This window comes from Perca flavescens, chromosome 19 (assembly GCF_004354835.1).
Source record: "Perca flavescens isolate YP-PL-M2 chromosome 19, PFLA_1.0, whole genome shotgun sequence".
Classification (NCBI taxonomy): Eukaryota; Metazoa; Chordata; class Actinopteri; order Perciformes; family Percidae; genus Perca; species Perca flavescens.
In genome coordinates, this window is record NC_041349.1 from 15,849,070 (window position 1) to 15,871,594 (window position 22,525).

Genomic DNA, 22,525 nt, shown 5'->3' on the forward strand with positions numbered 1-22,525 from the left:
GATGTGATAATGTTCATTTCATTTTGTGGTTTTCAAGGAGATACTGAAGAGGGCGTGGCAGTGAGTTTGGCTGTCCCATCCACGTCTCCCCCCTCCCACAGCTCACCCACAGGGATAATTAAAGAGGCAGCCACGCCTCCCTCCTCCCCCTCTACGGGCAGCGTCCTGACAGTACAAGGGTAAGACTGACCTCCTCCCTTCTTTCTCTTCTTCTTTTTTTCCCCCTCTTTGACATTCATTTTGCATCAAACTCCTTTATCTCTCCTTGCTCTCTTTATCAGTGGAGGTAAAATAACTCAAAGCATTTATCCCCAACTCCTAAAAGCACTGATACCACAATATAAACATATTTCATTTACCTTTTAAAATGTTAGTATCATCAGTATAAAAAGTAAGTTCTGAATGACCATTTATTTCACTGGTGTTAGATTTATTTGTTAATGTTAGGTGGACCAGGTAGCGCTTAGTGTGACTGCATTACACACTGTTGGGTATAGTTAAGTACAGTTTATGCTTCATATCGTATGTTTTGAATGTGAAATTGTGACTTGAAAAATAACTAGTAGCTGTCGATGTTATTTCTATGAGCAAAGAGTTGGATATTCTGTCCCTGGCACCAGTTTTGTCAACCAGTTTAGCCTGACTGGGAACCAGTTCCAAGAAGCAAGGGACTCTTTGATACTTCAGTCATCTTTTCATCGTTTGACTCTGTTGATTCATGCTCTGCCTGCTGCTGCAGTCCATCTCTGAAGAGCCAGACAGACTGCAGCTGTGTCTGATCTAATTTTTCTATTTCACCCTCTGCAGAATACATTTGGTGTTGAACATAGTACATCTTTTTTTTTTTTTTTTTTTTGGAAGAGTTTCTAATGTCAATGAATTGTGGAAGATCAGGTGCTGCAGAGGCTGACAAAAAGGTTGCCTGCTCAGCACAGCTTCTCTTGACAAAGTCCCCTCCTGGTTTTGTATTTCCTTCTTACATTTGTTCTGAGAAGACTGAGAAAAAAAAAAATGTCTCTCTAACTGTTGCTGAAAGTATCAACTGTGGTTTCATAACCACTTTCCGTCCACAGGAGTCCCAGTATGTCTCACGGTGTGGACGCCATCGGCCTGCAGGTCGACTACTGGCTGGCCTCCCTGGCTGAGAAGCGGAGGGAGGGCGAGCGACGTGACACGGGCTGCAAGAACACACTGAAGAGCGCCTTCCGCTCACTGCAGGTCAGCAGGCTCCCAGGCGGGGGCAGCAGCGACCCACAGGCCCAGGTCAGCACCATGGCCATGACCGTGGTCACCAAGGAGAAGAACAAGAAAGGTGAGATCAGGATCAAAAGAGGAAATATCATCAGATGGGAGATGTTAGAGGATTTCATTTCATGTTCAAGGTCCAAGCATATAAGGACACACACACACACAAACACAAACACACAGACACACAGTGCTTTTACAACTTCTCTCTACCTCTCTTCAGTTCCCACCATCTTCCTGGGAAAGAAGCCAAGGGAGAAGGATGTAGACTCAAAAAGCCAGGTCATTGAAGGCATCAGCCGACTCATCTGCTCTGCCAAGCAGCAACAGACCATCCTGAAAGGTAACCTGGAGGATGAGGACGGTTCTGTTTATGTGTGTTTGTTTCACTACTACTTTGTGTTTTTCTTTCGTTGTTTCAGTTTTACTTCATCATTCTGCTACTCAGCTGAGTTTTGTCTTCCGTTTCCCTCCAGTGTCCATAGATGGCGTGGAGTGGAACGACGTTAAGTTCTTCCAGCTGGCCGCCCAGTGGCCCACCCACGTCAAATACCTACCTGTCGGACTTTTCGGCTACAGCAAGCCCCAATCTTAGGGGTTCTCTGGTCCTGACTTGACCCTCAACTCTCCTCAATCCTGTAACACCTTTTGCGCAAAGACCCCGCCTCATAGCAACTGCCGATCTGAGAGAAGACGTTGAGTGGCTGGACTGTTTTCATTCGTTAGTTTCATTTTGGATACAGCCGTCTTATTTCTCTTTGGAGAGGAGAGGACGAGGAGGAAGAGGGTGGTGCTGGGGTGCAGCATTGTTACTAGTCACTTTAATGCCCCATTTTTGTGTGTGTGTGTGGCGAGTGTGCATGCACCTGTGAATGTACGGTGTGTCTGTGTGTATGTGTGTGGGTGTTTACAAGGGGCTTACAGCACAAGTTTATTAGCTAACTGCCATTTACGTTTCCGTTCTATGGAATGCAATAGCATGCAACAACTCACAGTTTTTAAGCCCTTAAAGTCTGACCCTCAACTTTACGAACTCTTCAAGGTCCCACTCATCTCACTCGATCAAGACCTGATCCACACAAGCATGCTTACAGATGCACCACTCGTGTGCCGCAAAACAATAATTTTAAAAAAAAAAAAAGTATCACAATAGAGCTTCAGTGTTTGCATGAGCTAGCGAAAAACGCAAAGAAAAGTCTCCTCTGTTCACGAAATGCTGTCAAATACCAGGCCTGCATGGGATGAATTTCAACAGATCCCCTTCAAAAACAGTACTATTATTTTTATTTCAAGGGCTTCCATATAATTTAGAATATTTTTTTCTGTACCAAAATATTCAAAATAATTCATTTGGATGTCTAATGCCAAATGTTTCCTTTCAAAAAAGAATATATATAAAGGGGAAGTGTTTTTTAAATTTGTGTTATTGTGAAAAATAGAAAAACCTTCCCTCGCGCTGTTTTGTGATGCATAGTGTACGTTTTTGTGAAGAGTTCCAGAATTTCAGGGCAGGGGCTACTGTAACACGTAGGTTTCTTTATCTTCTTATTTGCTATGCACTTAAAAATACACATCCGGGGGTTTGTAGAGTACAGCTGAATAGATTAACCCAAGCAAATATGCAACCTGAAACTGAAACAACAAAATGCATATTTAAACAGTCCAAAACTCAGCAGCGTTGATGGGAACATGATGGATAAACTCTGTTTTTCCATGAGTATCTTTACCGAAAAAATGGGAGTTAAACACTTGCAATAAAGCACAATGTTGTTTGCCAGTTGTCCCCATAACAATCTTTCTTTGTTGGCAACAGACTGGCAGCTTTCTCTTCAGTGAAAACAGTGGACCTGGTAAAAAAAAAAAAAATAAATAAAAGTATAAGCATTTTCCATTTCTCTTCAGACTGCCTAATAACCTTTATTTTATCAGGAAAAAAAAAAGTATTTGGGTTGATGTCAGTTGTTTTGACACAGTTCTGCTACAGGCTTTCTCTAGGATGTCTTGAGGTGATTAGTGAGTGTACAGTAACTGGTAACAAGTGTGCTTGTATGTGGTGAAATAAATGTAATGTGGTCAGAAACTTAAAAAAACTAAATCACTAAATAGAAGGAATACTTTTTTCTACCATGGGACAGAGAGCATGCAAAAGGTGTGCAAGTGTGTGTGTGTGCAAGTGTGTGTGTGTGTTGCACTGTGTTGATGATGTGGTCATTATCAATATCATTGACTATCAGATTAGGACTGCAAAAGCTGCAATGGTCGTTCTGTTTACTTTGTAGCCTGGCACAAGGCAAATTCAGATTTTCCACCACTAAACACAAAAAAAATACAAAATCACATAATAAAATTCTGTTTTATTGAAATATGTCGATTGAAATTCAACTAACTTCGGTGCAAATCCAAGAATGTTATCTGCAACAGTAGTTTATAATAATTGTCCTAAAAGCAACATGCAATTCTTACCGGGCCCGTGTAGCTCTGCCTTGTGTCACCTACATCGTAACACTCTCCCATCTCCAGTAAAGTATTAGAAAAATTGTTTTTTTAATAGTCTTAATGCCAATGTCTTTGATTTAAATGCTGTTTTTGTTGGTTTGAAAATAGATTGCTTTAGATAGTTTTTTTTTTTTTCTCTCGATATTACACTGTTACAGTTGTGATGTTAGCAGCACGTCTCAAACTCAGCTCATTTTTCGGTTTGACAGCACCTGTTACACGTATAGGTTTCACACCGGAGGGTTTGCTTGTTTGTTCATTCTCGTATTTGGTCAACAGCTCGTCTGTGACCACTGAACAAACACTCAGTTTGGCGTTGATTTGATTAGAAGTACTTCCAAATATTTGAATGTATTGAATTTAGTTTACATGTGCAGTTTTAACGCACAAGTAGATGTGTTGCTACAATATAATAATTTGGTGTTGTTTGGCCTGTGCAGTCATTTTCAAGTCTGCATGAACAGTTGACAGACAGCCAGTCTGGATACTTTTCCTGAACTTTTTTGTGTTAACAACAAAAACCAAACAGCACCCCCTTTGAAACCAGTCATTTGTCTTTACTTGTGATGCTGACAACCAGTTAAGGGCTTGACAGACAGACTGACTGATAGCCTTCACACACGGGCTGGGTTTCAGTGTGTTGATGTACTGTGTTGATGTGCTGTAGTTTGACTGTAGTTTGATTTCATTCCAAAAATAATTACGTTTGAAAATACTGACCCTAAAAAGCATACAATTAAAAAATCATTTGTTCTTATGAAACCTAATCTTAAGACATTTGCTATAAAAAAAAAGTACATTAATCTTGGTACCGCTTTAAAATAACCCATACCAATTTGTCACTAATGACTTCATTAACGTTAATAGATAATTATGCATTGAGAATGCATTGAATGCATTGAAGTTCATGATTGATCTGCTATTATGCATTAATTAGGTCCCTCTGGTTATTTAACAATATAGCAATATAAAAACAATATGGTTCTTACAACTGCACTTGTTTTTTAACAATGGGTCAAATTATTACGTGGGATTTGAAATATGTGGCTCATAGTGACAAACACCCAGAAAAGGATCACTCAACTTTTCAGTTCCCTTCAGGTCCTTGTTTTGGTGTAAGGGCCCGTAACTTTACCAATTTGGGTTCACTCTGATGGCCCTCATCAGCCATCGCAAACAGCTGATTTCATCTGAAAACCCAGTGTACTCTACCTGCTCAGCACCAGACAGCAGACAGACGCCGTTAGCAACCACCTGAGGAACATAGTGGAGCATTTAGCAGCTAAAGAGCCAGATATTTACCTCAGGAGTTGGTGGAGACTCAAACAGAGCAAAAATGAGAGTGGATATAGGACTCAATTCATAAGGTGGCCAGTAACACAGCTCAACTTGAATGATAGTGTTGTTATTAAGATCTGTAGTGTAAATAAGATAAATATATAAGATATAGTGTAGATGAACCAAAGGGATCCTTCAACCAAATATGCCAACACAAAGACTAATTTACTTTATTCATTGTAATAGCATCTTGCTGATCTTTTTTAAATATTTAATAAAGTTTAGTGACAACTTAAAATGTTTTTTTATTTTAATTATACTTTATTTTGATATGGTACTGTGTTTTTTACATTTGGAAAATGGATTCCAAAATTAGTCTTTTCAAAATGTATTTACTTTTTTGGAATGAAATGTTTGATTTTTTTTTTTTACTGAAACTGGAGGGTCAATGATCTTGTATCTGCTGTTAGGGTTAGGGGGCAACCTCTACTAACTCAAAATGCTCTTTGCCTTGTAGTGTTGGTAGCCTAATTAATGCAATCATGTGAATCTAAACTTTTCCTAAATGGTATATTGATGCCTCTTTCGCTTGCAGCCTCCACAGAGAGGTTAAAGGTCAACCGATTCCCAGCTTACTGCTCACTGATTGAACTGAACTTGGAAATATTTGTCTGAAAGAGAACGTTAAAAACAAAATCACTGCCAAAACTAAAATGTGAAGAAATTGTGATTTTTTTGGGGGAGGTTGCTGTTAACTGAAACCAACACAAGTGATGCTTGTTCTGAAGTCACAATTTCAATGTTCACAGCCATGTTCAGCAGCTTTTTTTAATCTTTCATCACCAACTATCCCGTCATTCTTACAGTTTACACGTTTTCCTAAAGTCTCTTTTAAAAACGCTGGTTGTTCTGTAAGTCTTGAACTTGTTCCTGTGTGTTTTTACCTGTACCTCTGTATCTGTGTCGGCCGGTGTTTGTGACAGTGTAACGATGGTTCCTCTGACCTTGACTAGTCGTGGTTAGAGATTAGGAGCTGTTTGGTCCATCAATAATCTCTGTCAGTGATCAGCAGTGTCTTTTCTCTCCACCGTCCTCAGATATACCTCTGACGATGAGAGAGTCTTCTTCACCAGGCTTCCACAAGCTTAGCTTTCTAAAGTCATGTGAAATGATATTGTTCCCATTCCCTAACAGCTTGTAAATTCCGCTGTGTGTCCTCGTGGGAACAGGATTTGCCTATAAAAGCAGTAGATTTCTGCTCCGCTCAGAGCGTCCTAAGCTTGTGGACTTGTGTAGAGTATTTTGCACATTCCATTGTTTCTTCAGCAGCAGTCTTCAGCTTTTTTGCCTTTTGCCTATAACAATAATTATGATAAACTATAATGCTTGTACATATCAGATAGTACTTGTTATATTAGTTCTGTTCTTTGTATTAATTTGACATGTTTTGTAGTACTGCTTTTTCATGATTACTTTTGTCAATCAAACAGATGTGGAGATGAGAAGTGTTCATTGTTTCATTTGTTTTTTTAAATAAAAATATTCCTGATTTGTAACTCATTCTCTTGTTTTTTTTAAATAGTGTGTGTGTGTGTGTGTGTGTGTGTGTGTGTGTGTGTGTGTGTGTGTGTGTGTGTGTGTGTGTGTGTGTGTGTGTGTGTGTGTGTGTGTGTGTGTGTGTGTTTATTTATAGGCCTACTTAATACAAATGGCGGTAAGATTGCAATACCACTAATTTAATAGCTAGCATTTTCTAAATACAAATGACAACAAATGTAAGATGGTAAACCTGCAATACAAATTCACAGACCACAGATGTTCCATAGAGCGTTGACTTATGCAGGACAAAAAATACACTGACGTTACTGTTGCAGTTACACCAAATAGTGAGATAGTGATACTTCTAAAGAGTTGGATGAATAAAATTGCTTTTTATTGGGGATAAAAAATTAAAACAGCATCAACATTGTATTTCAGAAGGTGATATAAAGAGTGATAGTGTAAATAAATAGTGCACATGCTTATGAAGCAGGACAGTGGTACACAACGGGCCTCTCACTACCCTGATGCCCTCCTTGCACATGTGTCAAACTCAAGGCCTGCGGGCCAAATCCGGCCCCTCGCACATTCTGATCCGGCCTGCATATCGATCTAGGTTCAAAATATAATTTGGCCCACCTAGTTGTGCGCTAAAATCAAAAACATGGGAAACGGTTTTTCAGCTTGCAATTATGTGACATTCAAAGCTGAATTTTGCAAATTTGCCAACTTTGAGATTCCTACAGAACCAGAGAGTTTGCATATTTAGGCTGTGAAAGAGCTTGTTGTGAGTCAGCTGTGTGGAAGCCTACTTCGAAAATGTAATCATTATTTTTGCTCGATTTGGTAAATTCTAGGATGGCTTTGGAACTTTTTTGCTCACTTTTTGAGAGCTTTATGTGGACCAAACTGTAAGTGAGATGACTATGTGAGACATGCAAAGATATTTGACTTTTTTGATTAAATAAAAGCATGTCATTAAAGTATACATGTCTGGCCCTTGATGTGATTCTCGTTTTTTAGTGTGGCCCTTAGCGAAATTGAGTTTGACACCCCTGCTGTACAGTCTATGATATCAGAACACAAAGAGTATGAGCACAGCAAGAGGCTTCACTTCCACCTACATCCTGTTATGTGAATTTATAAAGTTTAATTTACTTTTTGACTATGGGCTACTCAGTGACAATAACATACAATATAAATGCCAATTTACCTAGCTAACATATTTTTTAATCACCTCTATTAGTAAATCTAGAATTAAAGAAGATGCTAGCAAAGATGCTAGCTGGCAGCGGCACTGTGGCTATACGCATGCGCAAGATTATTTCCCGCCCCGCTTGGAAAATGGCCAGCGTGATTCATCTTAATATTTTACTATATAATATCTTTGGTTGATGGATTCTGGGAGAACAGCCATTTTTCGTCACCCACTTGTCACACTTGAACCACGTCTACGATAACATCTCCTTTTTTTAACTATATAAAAGTGTTTGAGGAGATGACCAGCCAGTTTCGGCACGTTTAAGAGCTTCCTTGCTGTCCTCCATTGTCAAGTGGCAGTCTGGGTAAGTAAAGGTGAAGCACAAGATAGTTAGGAGCTCGCCAAGGCGGCTGTTAGCTAACGTTAACCTACTGTCTATAATCGTATTAAACTAAACTGAGTGGTTTGGGAGCTATTTCGGTGTGCCTTGCGTTGGCCAAATAACGTGGGACGCGTGAAATGAACAAGACAGGTAATAGTTCATAGCACCTACCTTTAGTTTCCTTCAAAGTAAAGCTAACGTTAATTTAACGCAAACTGACGTTAACCTCAATTGCTTTGCGTTTTGGAAATGAAAGGACCGTGATTTTATTTAATTGTGTAATTTTCTTCTGCACTTATAACTGCATTATCGTGTTTGGCAACCTACAACGTCCTACTTTGCGGACTACACTTAGCTATTATTTTAATTCATCCGGAAGCAGTTGGTTTTGCCTTAGTGGACTTGACAACAGTCTGTCTGGAGCATCACAACATTGCCCTGCTGCTTTGTTGGAGGGACAGAAAGCATCGCACTTGTCTTCGATGAAGGTAAATATATGGATAAATATTATTTCAATGAGCATGACGTCACAGTTACATAGTTAAAATAGATGTTTTTTTAGCAAGCTGTCACATTAAACGTTACATCGTCGGCGAGGTCCGTAAATGTCTAGCTTACCTTGCAGTCACCGCTCGCCTATGTTTTTACGTATGAAACAGCCATTTTTAAATTTTCCTTATTATAATCTTATCTGTGCATATGGTAAATAATGTAAATAGGGTACAGTCGCCTAATATAATGTGCATCAGTGTGTATTGTGTAACATCTAGGTGCTCGGGCCTTCACTGTTTACAAACAGTTAACATGTCGGACGCAGACATTTCAACTCATTTTCAGTGTTTCAGTGGCAATTTTTTTCTGAATCGTCCGTTAAGGCGTTGTCCTTTTTAAACAGTGTTCTCGGTCACCTTGATTGATATGCTGCCAAGCCAAACACTGCCCCTCCCGGGCATAGGCCTCGACCATCCACCGGCTCGCTTATTTATTTGTGGCTTAAAAATAGGTAAATTAAAGATGCCTAAAGAAGTTATGACATTCATTTCGGAATGCTTTTATTTTTTACGTTTCACAGCTTTACTGTCTGCATTTGCGAAAGGGGCTTCGTAAGGGAAGTGTGAATATTGGTGCATTGCAGTCAGTATATGAGGCGGACGGGAGGGGGAGGGGGAGGAGGAGGAGGAGGATGGGTGAGTGAGTGAGAAAGCTAGAGAGGCAGAGAGAGAAAGGAGGGAGCAGAAGAGGAGAACAGGTGCGCCTCCACCAACAAAGCAGGAAAAGAGAGAAAGTCACGATGTTGCACAATTGGCTCCTCTGTCCTCCTGCTGCCTAGTCCAACATCTCATTTACAGCTGGTCAATATTTAGACCCTCGGTATAGGAAGTGCCTATTTACTGTTTACCAGATCCCTGCCTGGATCTGTCTTCAACTGTGAGATGTCTGTTGATATACGGATATTGAACTTTTTAGATATTGTTTTGGATTTGGGTTATCCAAGTGTCAAGATACAGCTTGAATGTTGTGTTTTCCCCAAATGTTACATTAAGACTCAATTCTGAATGTATCTTTGATTTCTAGCTCAAGAAATGAACAATAAACCCCTCTGTGTTCATTACTCAGGATATATGACTAATGATTTTGTTTTAGAGACCATGTCACCCTCTGGACGCATCATCACTCCAAACTCAACTTCCATCACATAGTGCTTTAAAAAGTTATTGAAAAGGTCAATCAAAAATGATGGAGTTCAGGTTCAGGTTTATCTGGAGACTTGGTGGTCTATCGATGTTACTAGCATGAACTTTCAAAAAACATCCATAAACATGAAACCTCAACATTTTTGATTAGGATCCTTTACATTCGGTTATTAGAGAATTGTGGCCACGATATATACTGAGTAGGACACTTTACAGTTACAAAATAAACGTTCTGGTGGACAAACTATGTAATGGTGTAATGGTTTTCTAATTTAGTTTGAACATTGGCATTTCTGTACTGAAACTTCAGTCGTCACCTCAATTACCACATCACTCTGAGTCAGTCTCTCCTAGGAACGGCAGCTCTGTCGAGTGACAGTGTCTCATTTTAATTGGCTTTACTGGTCACTGGCAGCTTGCAGGGTCAGTTTCAAGCTCGAAGGAATCCTATTGTAGTAATATGAATGGGTTTTAGCTATACATATACTACACACACACGCACACACACACATCCTCACTTTTCATTGAGGCTTACTACCCAAGGGGCACGCTATGAAATGGGAAACTATTATTTAGCCGTTGACCTCTTTGAAACTGTAGAGTAAAACAGGGAGAACTACAGAGCAGCATTTTTCATTTCATTCATCCTTTCCATCTTATCTCAACAGATGAAGGATGTGGTTGCATTGAGCAGCTCATGTGTGAATTGTGAGAATGTCAAGCAGGACAGGACATGAAAAAGCACAAAATGCACACTCAGCAAAAACACCTCCCGTCCTACTGATGTGTGTGTGTTCTGTTTCTTTTCCTTTCCCTACAGTGTGTATAAAACCAGGGAATGTCCACCATGGTGTATCCACGTGAGGAAGGCCTGGAGCGACTGAGCCAGGATGAGATTGTCCTCAACACTAAGGCTGTCATGCAGGGCCTGGAGACGCTGCGGGGTGAACATGCCCAAATCCTCAACTCGCTGCTGGACTGCACCCAGCCACCCGCCGCCCAGGAGAAATCTGGGCTGCTCCGCAAGAGTCTGGAGGCCATCGAGCTGGGCCTGGGAGAAGCACAGGTAAGCCTTCTCGTTTTTTTTGTCATATGGAGTGCTTTTAAGATAACAACAAAACAAGCCAGCAATCATTTTGCCATATCGTTACAATTTCACCTAGTACAAGTTAAAGTTTCCCTTTTTCCCCAGGTGATCATCGCCCTGTCAAGCCACTTGAGCGCTGTAGAGTCGGAGAAGCAGAAGCTGCGCGCTCAGGTGCGTCGGCTCTGCCAGGAGAACCAGTGGCTTCGGGACGAGCTGGCGGGAACCCAGCACAAGCTGCAGCGCAGCGAGCAGAGCGTGGCCCAGCTGGAGGAGGAGAAGAAGCACCTGGAGTTCATGAACCAGATCAAAAAGTTTGACGATGACGTCTCGCCCTCAGAGGAGAAGAGCCAGAGCTCCGGCGGCGGCGGCGGCGGCGGTGGAGGAGACACTTCAAAGGACAGTCTGGATGACTTGTTCCCCAACGATGATGACCAGGGACCAGGTATGACATCAGAAGCAGTCAATACACACCAGACACCAGACAGGCCTCAGCTGTGCTTTGGGAGACGGTAACAAGATGCTAAATAAACACAGTTTATTTTAGAGCTGCACGTAACACTTATTCTCATTATCAATTAATCTACAGATTCTTTTCTGGATTATTCAGTTAATAATTTTGTTTATAAAATGTCAGAAAATTGTATAAAAGTATAGTTTAACCTATCCAACAGTCCCAAACCCACTTTACTATCATAAAGGACAAAGAAAAGTAGCAAGTCCATACATTTGAGAAGCTGTAACCAGCAAATGTTTGGCTGTTTTGAAGCTCTGAAGCTAATCAACAGAGCCAGAAATGACTTCTTCCTTTAAAAGATTCCGTTAACAGGACCAGGTGACTGATACCGGAGGAGAGTGACCGGTAGTGGCAGACCAAAGGAAGAAGAGATATTTGGTTGTGCTTTGGCCTGTCAATCATTTTGCACGGTTGACCCTTTCCCCAGTATTGACCAACCTTGCCTTGTTGCAATGTGGGATAGTTTCCCTGATGAAGGTAGATTTTAATAGACCTTTAGGTGCTTTAGGTATTTTTTAAAAGTCACTCTTGGAATTTGATCATGTCCTTAAATAATTCATAGTTTTATTTAGGTTAAAGTTGTTAGATCATACTGCATGCTGGTGTTTGAATCATTCCTGCTTCTACAAAGTTATTTGCTAGGGTGAGTGAGGCTGCAGAGGCCTGAATGCACAGCAAAAGAATCAATGTCAGTTTAAAATAATGTATAGAGTGGCAAAATAAAAGAACTCAGTCAGAGCTCAATACAGTAATGCCTTTCAGTAACATAAATGTAAAGGCCTCAATTGCCCTTGAGCCGGTAGAGAAATTTAAACTAAAGCACGAGTTGTTCTCATGTGTTTTCATACAAGCAACTCTTTGTGTAAATGGCAAACTGACCATATGATATAGTTCAGATGGGATGCAAAACCCTATTTGAAGCAGGAGTTGTGGTTTGGTTAATGCCAAATTCACTGTCTAAACAGAAGCTTAGGCTTGTAAATGGATTTGTGAATCTGCGTCAACAAAGTAACATCAAACTGCAGATAGAAAAGGTCACTTATGCGATACAATGTATAACTTGTTGTTACTCTTGGGCTTTTTTAATTATTATTAACTGAATCCTGATAAAAGCCAGTTTAGTCTCTTTGCTTTTTATTACGTTCACTTTTAAAGTCAAGCGCACATTTGCCATGACGAGAAAAAAAAAATACCTTTTTTTTATTTGACATAAAACGATATTTTATTCTGTTATGATGATCATTTTAGTTATCTTATGATCTTCCTGGAGAACTGATATGTGGTAAACGTCAATCATTTTCTACTAGTTTTGTAAGGAGTAGCTATTTTCTATTGTGACATGAAGTTGTTTCTCTAATGTATAAATTGTGGCAGAATAAAGGAGGGAAAGAACCTTTTTTAAAGGGAGAGAACAGGAGGAACAGTGAGGTGATACATCAGAGATGATTAGAGACACCTGTGAGCAGCGGCAGGGGGAAAAACTAACAAAAGCAGCATGGAGGAAAACAGAAAATAGGAGTGAGAGTGCTCCAAAAATGAGATTTTTAAATACTTTTCTGTACAGCTACACTTTAAAATTAAAATGGTGAAACAGAGAAGAAGAAATGGTGGCTGTTGTTAAATGAACCAGTTGGATTTCCCTCAGCAACCATGTGCTGCTGGATAAGTGCTGATCCCTGGAGCAGGTTCGACTCATTTGGTTTTTATCCTCCACTTGTTCTGCTCAGATCTGGAATTCAGCTTTGTTGTCTTTGTTGGACCTAAGTCTTCGACTTTCTACAGCTCTACAGGCTTCTCACATACACGTACATAAGCCATTTTACAAATACCTCCATCTTGGATTTTGACGAGCATTATGGGATAGTTTGGGAACATGGCAGTAAAAGCTAGCCACCCAAGACAGTGGGACTAACAGAGAAAAGTGATTACAAAGGAATGGAAAGAGACAGATGGTTGAAGAATTTAAAGTTGGAGAGGAAAACGTTCTGTTTGACTGTTCCCATCACAGACTGATAGCAAAACCTTTTTAACATCCCTCCCCTCTGTCCCACAGCCCAGCCCAGCGGAGAGGTGGCAGCCCAGCAGGGAGGCTATGAGATCCCGGCCCGCCTCAGGACGCTCCACAACCTGGTGATCCAGTACGCCTCGCAGGGGAGGTACGAGGTGGCCGTGCCGCTGTGCAAACAAGCCCTGGAGGACCTGGAGAAGACGTCTGGGCACGACCACCCTGACGTAGCCACCATGCTCAACATCCTGGCTTTGGTGTACAGGTGGGGTGTGGAGAAGGAGGTGTTTTTTTGACAAACATTCAAAGTTGGTTTTAAATTTTCAGACTTTTTTAACTGCTGTCGTTCTGTTTTTGTCCTCCAGGGATCAGAACAAGTACAAAGAAGCAGCTCACCTCCTGAATGATGCCCTGGCCATCAGAGAGAAGACACTGGGGAAGGATCATCCAGCTGTGGCCGCAACCCTCAACAACCTGGCTGTTCTGTACGGCAAGAGGGGCAAATACAAGGAGGCTGAACCTCTCTGCAAGAGAGCGCTGGAGATCCGAGAGAAGGTAAAAACCCACACCACCAAGTCCTAAATAAAAAAAAAAAAAAAACTATACCGAATATATGGATGTGAACCATTTTGTTTGTTTGTAACCACCTCTTGTCGTAGTCTCCTACCTATAAAGCATGCATTGTCGCACCAGCAATGATGAAAGAAAAGTACATGTGTCTCCAGGTGTTGGGGAAATACCACCCAGATGTAGCCAAGCAGCTGAACAACTTGGCCCTGCTGTGTCAGAACCAGGGCAAGTACGACGAAGTGGAGTACTACTACAGACGAGCCCTGGAGATCTACGAGTCCAAGCTGGGAGCTGATGACCCCAACGTGGCCAAGACCAAAAATAACCTGGTGGGGACATCATTAAAATATAGCACAAATTTAAGAGGTTTTATAACTATTCCAGTCACATAGTCGTAGCAGACTTGAACAGTCAAACATTTGACATAACAGTTGTGAAAGTTTTTAGAGTTTTTTGTTTTTGCATGTTCCGTGTTTCCTGCTCTTATCCTGTGATGACATGTTATTACCAGTTTTGAAACTTGAATAAAAGATTGTCCGTGTTGCTTCTTCTCAGGCTACGTGCTACCTGAAGCAGGGGAAGTTCAAAGATGCTGAGGCTCTGTACAAAGAGATCCTGACCAGGGCACACGAGAAGGAGTTTGGATCTGTCAATAGTGAGTAGAGCCAATGTTCAAACGTGGACATAATCACAAATTCATTTTAAAGTTCATACTGTGCTTGTACTGGTGGATGTGAATAAGGGCTGCACGATATGAGTAAATCATCAAATTGCAATTATTTGGACTGATATTGCGATCGCGATATGATTCACGATATTGGAGGGAATGATCATTTTTTTCTAATCATTATTTTCATTTTTATTGAATGATTATAGTGCGAGGATCTGTACCAAACAGATGTTTTCTATAGTCTGTAAGATAGGATTTGTAGGCCGGGACATCTCTGCAGCACCACAATACTTAATTCAGAATGCGTTGACACATTGTATGCTTTTAACAAATATTGCGCCCCCTCTGCGATTTGGATATTGCAGTAGTCCATATTGCGATTTCGATAACATTTTGATTAATTGTATACAGCCCTAATGTGAATCAGGCTTGGATAAGACAAAATGCAGTTTTATCATAGGAATATTAAGGGGAGGAGGGAGTTCCCTGATTCTGAGTCAACCCCTTCCTTTGACAATTCCTGTGTTTTGGATTCCGTTTTTGATTGGGCCACACCCTGATCCCTCCCATCGCCCCCAGTACCTCTCAGCAGGTCAGAGGATTATTTTGTGCTATCGAGCTGTGCGAAGCAGCTTAATGTTGAGGTTTCCTCCCACCGCAACTAAGCCTGTGAAACCCTTATGTGCTCACATGCCTAGCATGTTACTTGGCCTTGGCAGGAATTTGGCATTGCATAGGTTTTAAAGACTTCAAAGACGGTTTGTTTATTTATGGTTAGAGAGACTTCACTTTGAAATTCAGGTTATCCGTGATCCTTTTATTTTCTAGGCAAGGTATTATTTCCTCATGTTTGGTTGATGCTGCAACTTATTTTCAGTGTTGTTGTCATATGTGAAATGGTATTATAGGATTTTTTTTTTTTTTTTTTTTTGTGCAGATGACAACAAGCCCATCTGGATGCACGCGGAGGAGAGAGAGGAGAGCAAGGTCAGTGATTTAGACTGACCTTTTCCATTAATGCTATTGGCTGGCAGACAGCTATTATGGAAAGGGCCTGGACATCAAAATTAGAATGATGGAGAACAGCAGACAAATGACAACAGGGAAATCTTTAATAGGGTAATGTTTCATACTCTCCTCCAGCTCTCAGCCTCTTCATCTTTATCTCTCTCTCTCTCTCTCTCTCTCTCTCTCTCTCTCTCTCTCTCTCTCTCTCTCTCTCTCTCTCCCTCTCTCTCCCCTCTTAGGGGAAGCGCAAGGACTCTGGCCCATATGTAGAGTATGGAAGCTGGTACAAGGCCTGCAAAGTGGACAGGTGAGTCAGACATTTGAATTTACTGAAAACATCAGGAATCAGATAAGAATATTTTTTAGGGCTGTCAGCATAACGCGTTAATTTTTTTTAATTGCATGCCGGCATTTATTAATTTATTTTACACTTCACTCGGCTTTGAGTCGTGCCTAACAGGCTACTATTTTGACCCTTTGCTGCGCCGTTACTTATCATCAAGCTGCGATACATCCTCCTGCTGCAGGCTGCAGGCATGATGGACAAAGACCGCAGCAACAATTCTGAATGCCGCTTTTAATTTTCCAAAACTCCCGGACGGCTCGTAGACAAGTCGAAAGCTATAGGAACATTGTGTGAAGCAGAATTAAAATATCACCCAAGCACGTCAAGCTTTAGCTACCACCTACGAGGATCGCATCGTAGAGGACTCGGGTCTCAAGACGTACTACTGTTGGCATGTTCTGACCCGTCTCGTTGCCGTCGAGGGGACAGTAGTTTCACACACACACAGCCTGTAATGACACGGAGAAAGCAGCCCAACTGGAAGGTGCTGCAAACGCTGTCTCATTAACCGGTGATCACGTCAGTGAGTAATCAAAATTATTTAGGACCAAACTATATTGACTCTGGTAAGGATAGGGATTTTTACTTAGGTACTTGGAGGAATTGTGCAATAATGACAGATTCACACATTTTTCTTTTGTTAACAGTAAATAAATAATAAACCAATACAAATCTTAAAGTCAAGTTCAAAAACGTTTTTTTTTTTTTTTTGCATTCTTTTGATTCCCAATCAAGATACACTGATAAGAATTGCTTTCCATTGTTAATATGTACTTAAAAACAGTTCTGAAATGCAAAATAATAGAATTTTAATCATGTGATTAAAATATGCGATTAACTATAGAAATTCAGCGATTTAATTATGCAGCGATTTATTATGCAAAAAAAAAAAGTGTGCACTCGTGTCAGCAGGTAAAAGGTTTGCTTAAACCTGTCATTGGTGGGGCTCCTATCAGAATAATTGCTTTTTTCTATTGACCATTTTTAAGAAAGTGATCATACCTGTACCAGGAAATTTTAAATCATTTTTGTATGGTTCTGGCAGTCATCTAAGAAGGGGGAGCAAAAGAATATGAAAAGAATACAAACCCAAAGAGCATACAAGCAACACATCAAATAGAAGTATCCTATATAAACAGACTTTGGAGTGTGCAGGTGTGTGAGTACTTGTCCAGTCTCGGTACAAATGCATTGTAAGTAGTGTTGAAATATAAATATCAATAAGTGTCAAGCAATTAGAGTTTGTTTATTCTCACCTCCATTCAGTTTGTCTTTCGATCTAATTCTAATAAAAGCAACAGGCAGGATGTGTTAGTCTAACTTTGGCTAGACTAGACCGTAGTGCTGTATTACTGCTGCAATTCCCCCAAATCTTGGTGAATGGAACAAAGTTTAGTTGAGAAATACCTTTTTATTTTTTAACAAAACCTATGGTTAGACACATTTAAAAAACAATTAAAGATAAATACCGTTTTGTTTTTGTTTTTTTGCAGCCCCACAGTAAACACAACCCTCAAAAGCTTGGGAGCTTTGTACCGTCGCCAGGGCAAACTGGAGGCAGCAGAAACACTGGAGGAGTGCGCCTGCAAGTCACGTAAACAGGTACTGCTCACACACCGACCGCTGCATGACCGGCTGAATTACTGCTGTTAGATTAGTCGTCTGGGTTCTTTTCAACGGCATGGTCAGTTAAGAAGCCTGATTAGTTCAACAGGCATTCCAGCTGTAATTTATTAGCCAATAACTATGATTTAAAGATCAGCCATGAAGCTAATGTGTGTACATTGTAGTAAAGATCGTAGACATGCTGTGTGAGCTATAATCCCTTTTAATCACTCTTCTCTGTTTTTTTTTTTTTTTTTTTTGTCTCTTTGGGTTTCTCTCTCTCTCTCTCTCTCTCTCTCTCTCTCTCTCTCTCTCTCTCTCTCTCTCTCTCTCCCCCTCCGCCCCTCCCCCCCAGGGTATTGATGCCATTAACCAGAGTAAAGTGGTGGAGCTGCTGAAAGACGGGGGGGCTGGAGGAGGCGACAGAAGACACAGCAGGGAAGGAGTCAACGGGCTGGGGGGACAGCGGGGGGAGAGCGAGGGCGACGAGTCCGCTGAGTGGAACGGGGTCAGTTTATGGACACCAATTCATTACTTAAACATTAATGGAAGTATTAATAATTGTGTTAAGTACATGGCGCAAGGTCAACACAGCTTGGCACACAAGGCAGTTAAATTCATATTAGTCAGTCTTTCTAGTCTGACGAGCCTCAGCTGGAAATCTGCCTAATATTTAATGTCTCCAGCAAACGCTGACTTGGTTTTATGTTTCCTGTTCCCTCAGGATGGTAATGGGTCTCTGCGTCGCAGCGGCTCCTTCGGGAAGATTCGGGACGCCCTGAGAAGGAGCAGCGAGATGCTGGTGAAGAAGCTGCAGGGGAGCGGGCCACAAGAACCCCGCAACCCAGGGTAGGATTAGTGTGTGTGAGCTTGGACGTTAATATTTGTGTAGTCTGGAGTTAAGTGTACCACTGCAACTAATGATTTTCATTGTTTAATAGTCATTTCTTATACTCTTTTCCATTAATTGAATAATCATTTAGTCGATAAAATCTTTTCAGAGCTCAAGGTAATATCTTCACATTTCTTCTTTTGTCTGACCAAAATTTCAAAACCCAAATGCATTTAATTTACTATGTTGTTCAAGGTTCATTCATGACCTTTTGGAATAGCAGTTTGGCAAAACATTGTTATCACGAGGTCCACCGATTTGGACCCTGTCCATCCGCTAACGCAGGCGAGTGGATGTGGCTGAAAAGTTAACCTTGTGATAAAAAATGTTGTTACACAAAATGTTGTCAGTTTACGACAAAAAAGCAACAAATACTCCCATTTGAGAAGCCGTAGCTTAAAATTGTTAATACATTTATTATTATTATTATTATTATTATTATTATTATTATTTTTTTTTTTTCATGTTATGAATGAGCCGACTAAGTGTTTTGGTTATAGTCGTGTGTCTCATGTTGGACTCAAAGATGTAGAGGCATTGCTTTTCTTTTAGTTTGGCCCTTTCAGGCTTCCCCACTTCTTATACAGAATATAAGAGCGTGATACTGTATGATTAGAACATCCTTCAGCTGGGCAATTTAACAAAACTGGCTGTTTTTTACCCAAAACATTAATGGAAATATAATTTTAGAACTTTATTCTGATATGCTGTTAATGAGTTTTTTTAATGGTTTAGGCTCATTGTTTGATTGTATTTTTTATGCTCAGAATGAAGAGAGCAAGCTCCCTCAATTTCCTCAACAAGAGCACCGAGGAGACCACACAGGTACGAGGTCACTCCTGCCACAGCACAGCACATGATTTAAATAAAATGTTGCAAAAACTTTCATATTGCAATATATTTCCAAAACTTTTATATTGTTTAAACTGTTAACAGATCAAATGATTAACCAACTTCCCACAGAATATATTGTCCAGCAGTAACATTAACTGATCTGTTTTTAGGACGCCAACTCCGCACTCTCAGAATGCAGGGGACTAAGTGCCAGCAACGTGGACCTATCCAGACGCAGCTCCCTGATTGGCTAGAATGAGACAGGAGGTGGGACTCAAGAGAGACAAGAGCGGCCCGACGAGGAGAGGCTGTTCGCAGCTTGGTTTGATCAAACAAACACACTTAAAGCTCAAAGCGAGATCAAACACTTGCACCTGCAGCATATTTTTTAAAGAACACTGAAAAGAAAAAGCATTAACACACTAAGCGTCATCCTGTAAGACACGGTCGCTGCTGCTTCGCTGTACAAACCGCTGACATCGATCACAAAAGAGAATATTTAGATACACATTTATCGGCATGCTGCTTACTAGAACGTGGAATGTCTGCACCTGAACGCCTCGTTTTTTTTCGACTCAAAGCACCGTAGCAAAGCATCGTGTCCACATCGTGATGAGTCCGTCTCCTTGATCTGACGTTAACACCATGTGCAGACACTCAACCTTAGGTAGGCTAAATGTACTCCGGTTTCTTTTCTGAGAGAAGCATTATTGCACTCTGTATATTTCACCAGTAGCATGATGGTAAAAATGGTACAATAAGCTTAGATTTTAACAAGGAAAGCAGATGTATTAAAGAGAATACAAGCAATCTTTGGAGATAAAAAGAACAAAAACATTAGCACTAACCATTTAAACCTCACTTCTTGCCTTTTTTTTTTATGTATATACAGTTTTAAATTATTTGATATCATTCTTTGTATATTGTGCACATGATTTATTCTTTTTTTTTTCCTTTTTGTTTACACTATTGGGTCTCGGTTGGGAAAATACAACTTATCTGAAGGGGCAAGACTGGCAAAAGGATGGAAAGAGTGAGGGAAGGAAATATAGAAATAGGCACTTAGTTCATAGTGTCAGTGAAAAGGTTGATAATGCTGAAAAGGTTGAAAATGCTGATTAAATTTAGTACCTCAATCACTGAAATCTGTTGACATTAATGACAAGGGTTTAACCTGTTACAATGCACTCTGAGCACGACTATACTCTATATGCTGTATGTGGTAGTTTCCACTGCATCCTCTACAGGCTCACAACAAGACAAGTTTGTTGTCGTGCAACAGTCGGTCTCGCGAGAAAGTGAAAAGGGCCAGAAAGTTAATTTGAAAGTTACGAATAAACCTCAGTCATTTCTCATAAACCCTCCTATATACTACCTACTGTATGTGGAAGCTTACTTAAACACTGTAATCATTACTTTCAGGTACCTTTTCCTCACTTCTGCCACAAAAAACCTTCCAGGCTTACAGCCATAAGTCTGAAAGATATTGAAGGAAAAATGCTGTGAAATTTACATATAAGTTGTTTACAATCATTAAATCAGGATATCCAAGGCATAATCAACCCTCATTAAAGAATATGGGTAACTATCTTATCAAAGCTGATGCAGTGCATCAACGATAATTAGTTTTACTTTCGTTAACACAACTCCTCTTGTGAATGCTTTTTTTATTTTATTTTTCCTTTTTATTTACTTTTGCTGAATATGTATCGCTTTGTACGAAACAATCCTCAGTGTGACGTTTTTAATGCTCACCGGGATGGACTTCATCAGTCGTAATCAAACACTCGCTGAAATCTGACTGTTGACCATCCGTCCTCAATGAATTTTGTTGATGCGTGTTCTGTTTTTGGATTTGAGCCTTTATGTTGAAGGTACTGAAAACTGATTATTTGAATGTTCAATTTCATGTCGACTGTGAGGGTCTGGGGGTATTTCCACTGGATATTTGTGTTGTGCTGTTAGACCAATACCAAGAGGACTGTCCACAGAATGTATACATCTTATTGTGTCAAATCAGGCTCTGCAAGTTGTGGCATCACTTCCTTAAATGTGATCAGATTGTCAAGTACTTGCTGTTTTTGCTTTATTTGTAAATTTTCCTCAACCTTGCTGTTACATTTACCAGGCCAAAAAAAAAAAAAAAAAAAAAGCTTCATTCTTGACAACCTGAGTTTGATTTCAAAGATAGGAAGACGTAGGTTTGTTGTGAAGGCATTTTGTCAACGATGGTGCATGCACACCATCGCCATATGCCTAAACAACCTGCAGTCCTTCTTGAAATCCCCTTTGAAGTCGCATTGCTAAGTCTATAAGTGCTATTTATTCTATCAGCTTCTGATTGTGCTGGATGTGCGAGGTGGAGCAGGTTTCGGATCATAAAGAAGAAATGCACGCACGAAGAAGAGAAGGAGCAAAGTAAGTGTGTTAAGCAGGAAGGAGTCGGTGATAAAAATAGAAATAATGGAAAGTGCTTTAAGATGTTACGGGAGGCAAAGTGCTTTAAGTGTCGTCCGCAGCAAATAATGTACAGAGTTATCCGTATACAACCTTTTATATGTATGTTTACTGTATGTCACTTGTGGGAATGATGGGAATTCCTTTAATCACAATCTCAACACCACATAGCTGTGTACAAAAGTTAGTGCAACACTCATTTGTAGTTTTAAGATCTCTCTTAGTTCCTTTACACGTCATAGTGTAATACCAATACTAAGCAATCCTTCACTGTATTAATCAGTCCCCTGAGTTGGTTCAGTGTCTTCTGGAAATTTCTCAAGCATCTCTGAATCAGTATTAATCGCAAACTCCATAAATATATGGACATAAACACACTAATGTTGCTCAATAAAACAGCTGAGAGAAAAATAAAACTGACACGGTTGTAAATGTTTATCCTGAATCTCCGTTTCAGGCCGATTTTTGATCCAAAGCTTGAAAGATAGATTAGATCTTTGTTTCTCTGATGTCCAAATATTTCTGGAGCTCTGTGAGTTTACTGTACTCAGAGCCATAAATTGTAAATGTTGTGGGTGTGAGGGCCTTGCATATGTGTGGGGACTCTTCATTCCAGCTCCTATATTGCTGACCCAACCTAATGTGTATTTTATTAAAGGTTCAATAAATACAAACTCCACTTTTCAAATGGATTCTGTCTTT

At 40.3% G+C, this 22,525-nt stretch overlaps 2 protein-coding genes across 6 annotated transcripts in view; both read left to right on the top strand.

The window, feature by feature from the left end:
* pacs1 (phosphofurin acidic cluster sorting protein 1) overlaps window positions 1-6,575 on the top strand; it is a 65,880-nt gene extending 59,305 nt beyond the window's left edge. For all 4 annotated transcript variants that reach the window (XM_028563994.1, XM_028563995.1, XM_028563997.1 and 1 more), the window contains exons 21-24: window positions 38-179; window positions 1,074-1,312; window positions 1,469-1,588; window positions 1,722-6,575. In XM_028563994.1, coding sequence (XP_028419795.1) covers window positions 38-179; window positions 1,074-1,312; window positions 1,469-1,588; window positions 1,722-1,840 — 620 coding nt within the window. In that variant the 3' untranslated portion in view covers window positions 1,841-6,575. The remainder of the gene's footprint in view (window positions 1-37; window positions 180-1,073; window positions 1,313-1,468; window positions 1,589-1,721) is intronic.
* A 1,335-nt stretch (window positions 6,576-7,910) lies between these two features.
* Window positions 7,911-22,511, top strand: klc2 (kinesin light chain 2). 2 transcript variants are annotated; one of them, XM_028563830.1, is made up of 14 exons: window positions 7,911-8,123; window positions 10,656-10,901; window positions 11,028-11,364; window positions 13,490-13,706; window positions 13,807-13,996; window positions 14,167-14,340; window positions 14,567-14,666; window positions 15,619-15,668; window positions 15,929-15,996; window positions 17,529-17,637; window positions 17,996-18,148; window positions 18,365-18,489; window positions 19,300-19,357; window positions 19,537-22,511. In XM_028563830.1, the coding sequence occupies exons 2-14, from the start codon at window positions 10,674-10,676 to the stop codon at window positions 19,618-19,620; spliced, it is 1,893 nt and encodes a 630-aa protein (XP_028419631.1). In that variant the 5' UTR covers window positions 7,911-8,123; window positions 10,656-10,673; the 3' UTR covers window positions 19,621-22,511. The 2 variants fall into 2 exon arrangements, with proteins under 2 accessions (XP_028419631.1, XP_028419630.1); XM_028563829.1 differs by lacking the exon at window positions 7,911-8,123 and adding an exon at window positions 8,542-8,629.
* The last annotated feature ends 14 nt before the right edge of the window (window positions 22,512-22,525 follow it).

Coding starts and splice junctions, on each gene's coding strand:
- klc2 (XM_028563830.1), top strand. CDS start 10,674: ATGTCCACCATGGTGTATCCACGTGAGGAAGGCCTGGAGCGACTGAGC. Junction 14,341..14,566: donor CCAAGACCAAAAATAACCTG/GTGGGGACATCA, acceptor GCTTCTTCTCAG/GCTACGTGCTACCTGAAGCA. Junction 14,667..15,618: donor GGAGTTTGGATCTGTCAATA/GTGAGTAGAGCC, acceptor TTTTTTGTGCAG/ATGACAACAAGCCCATCTGG.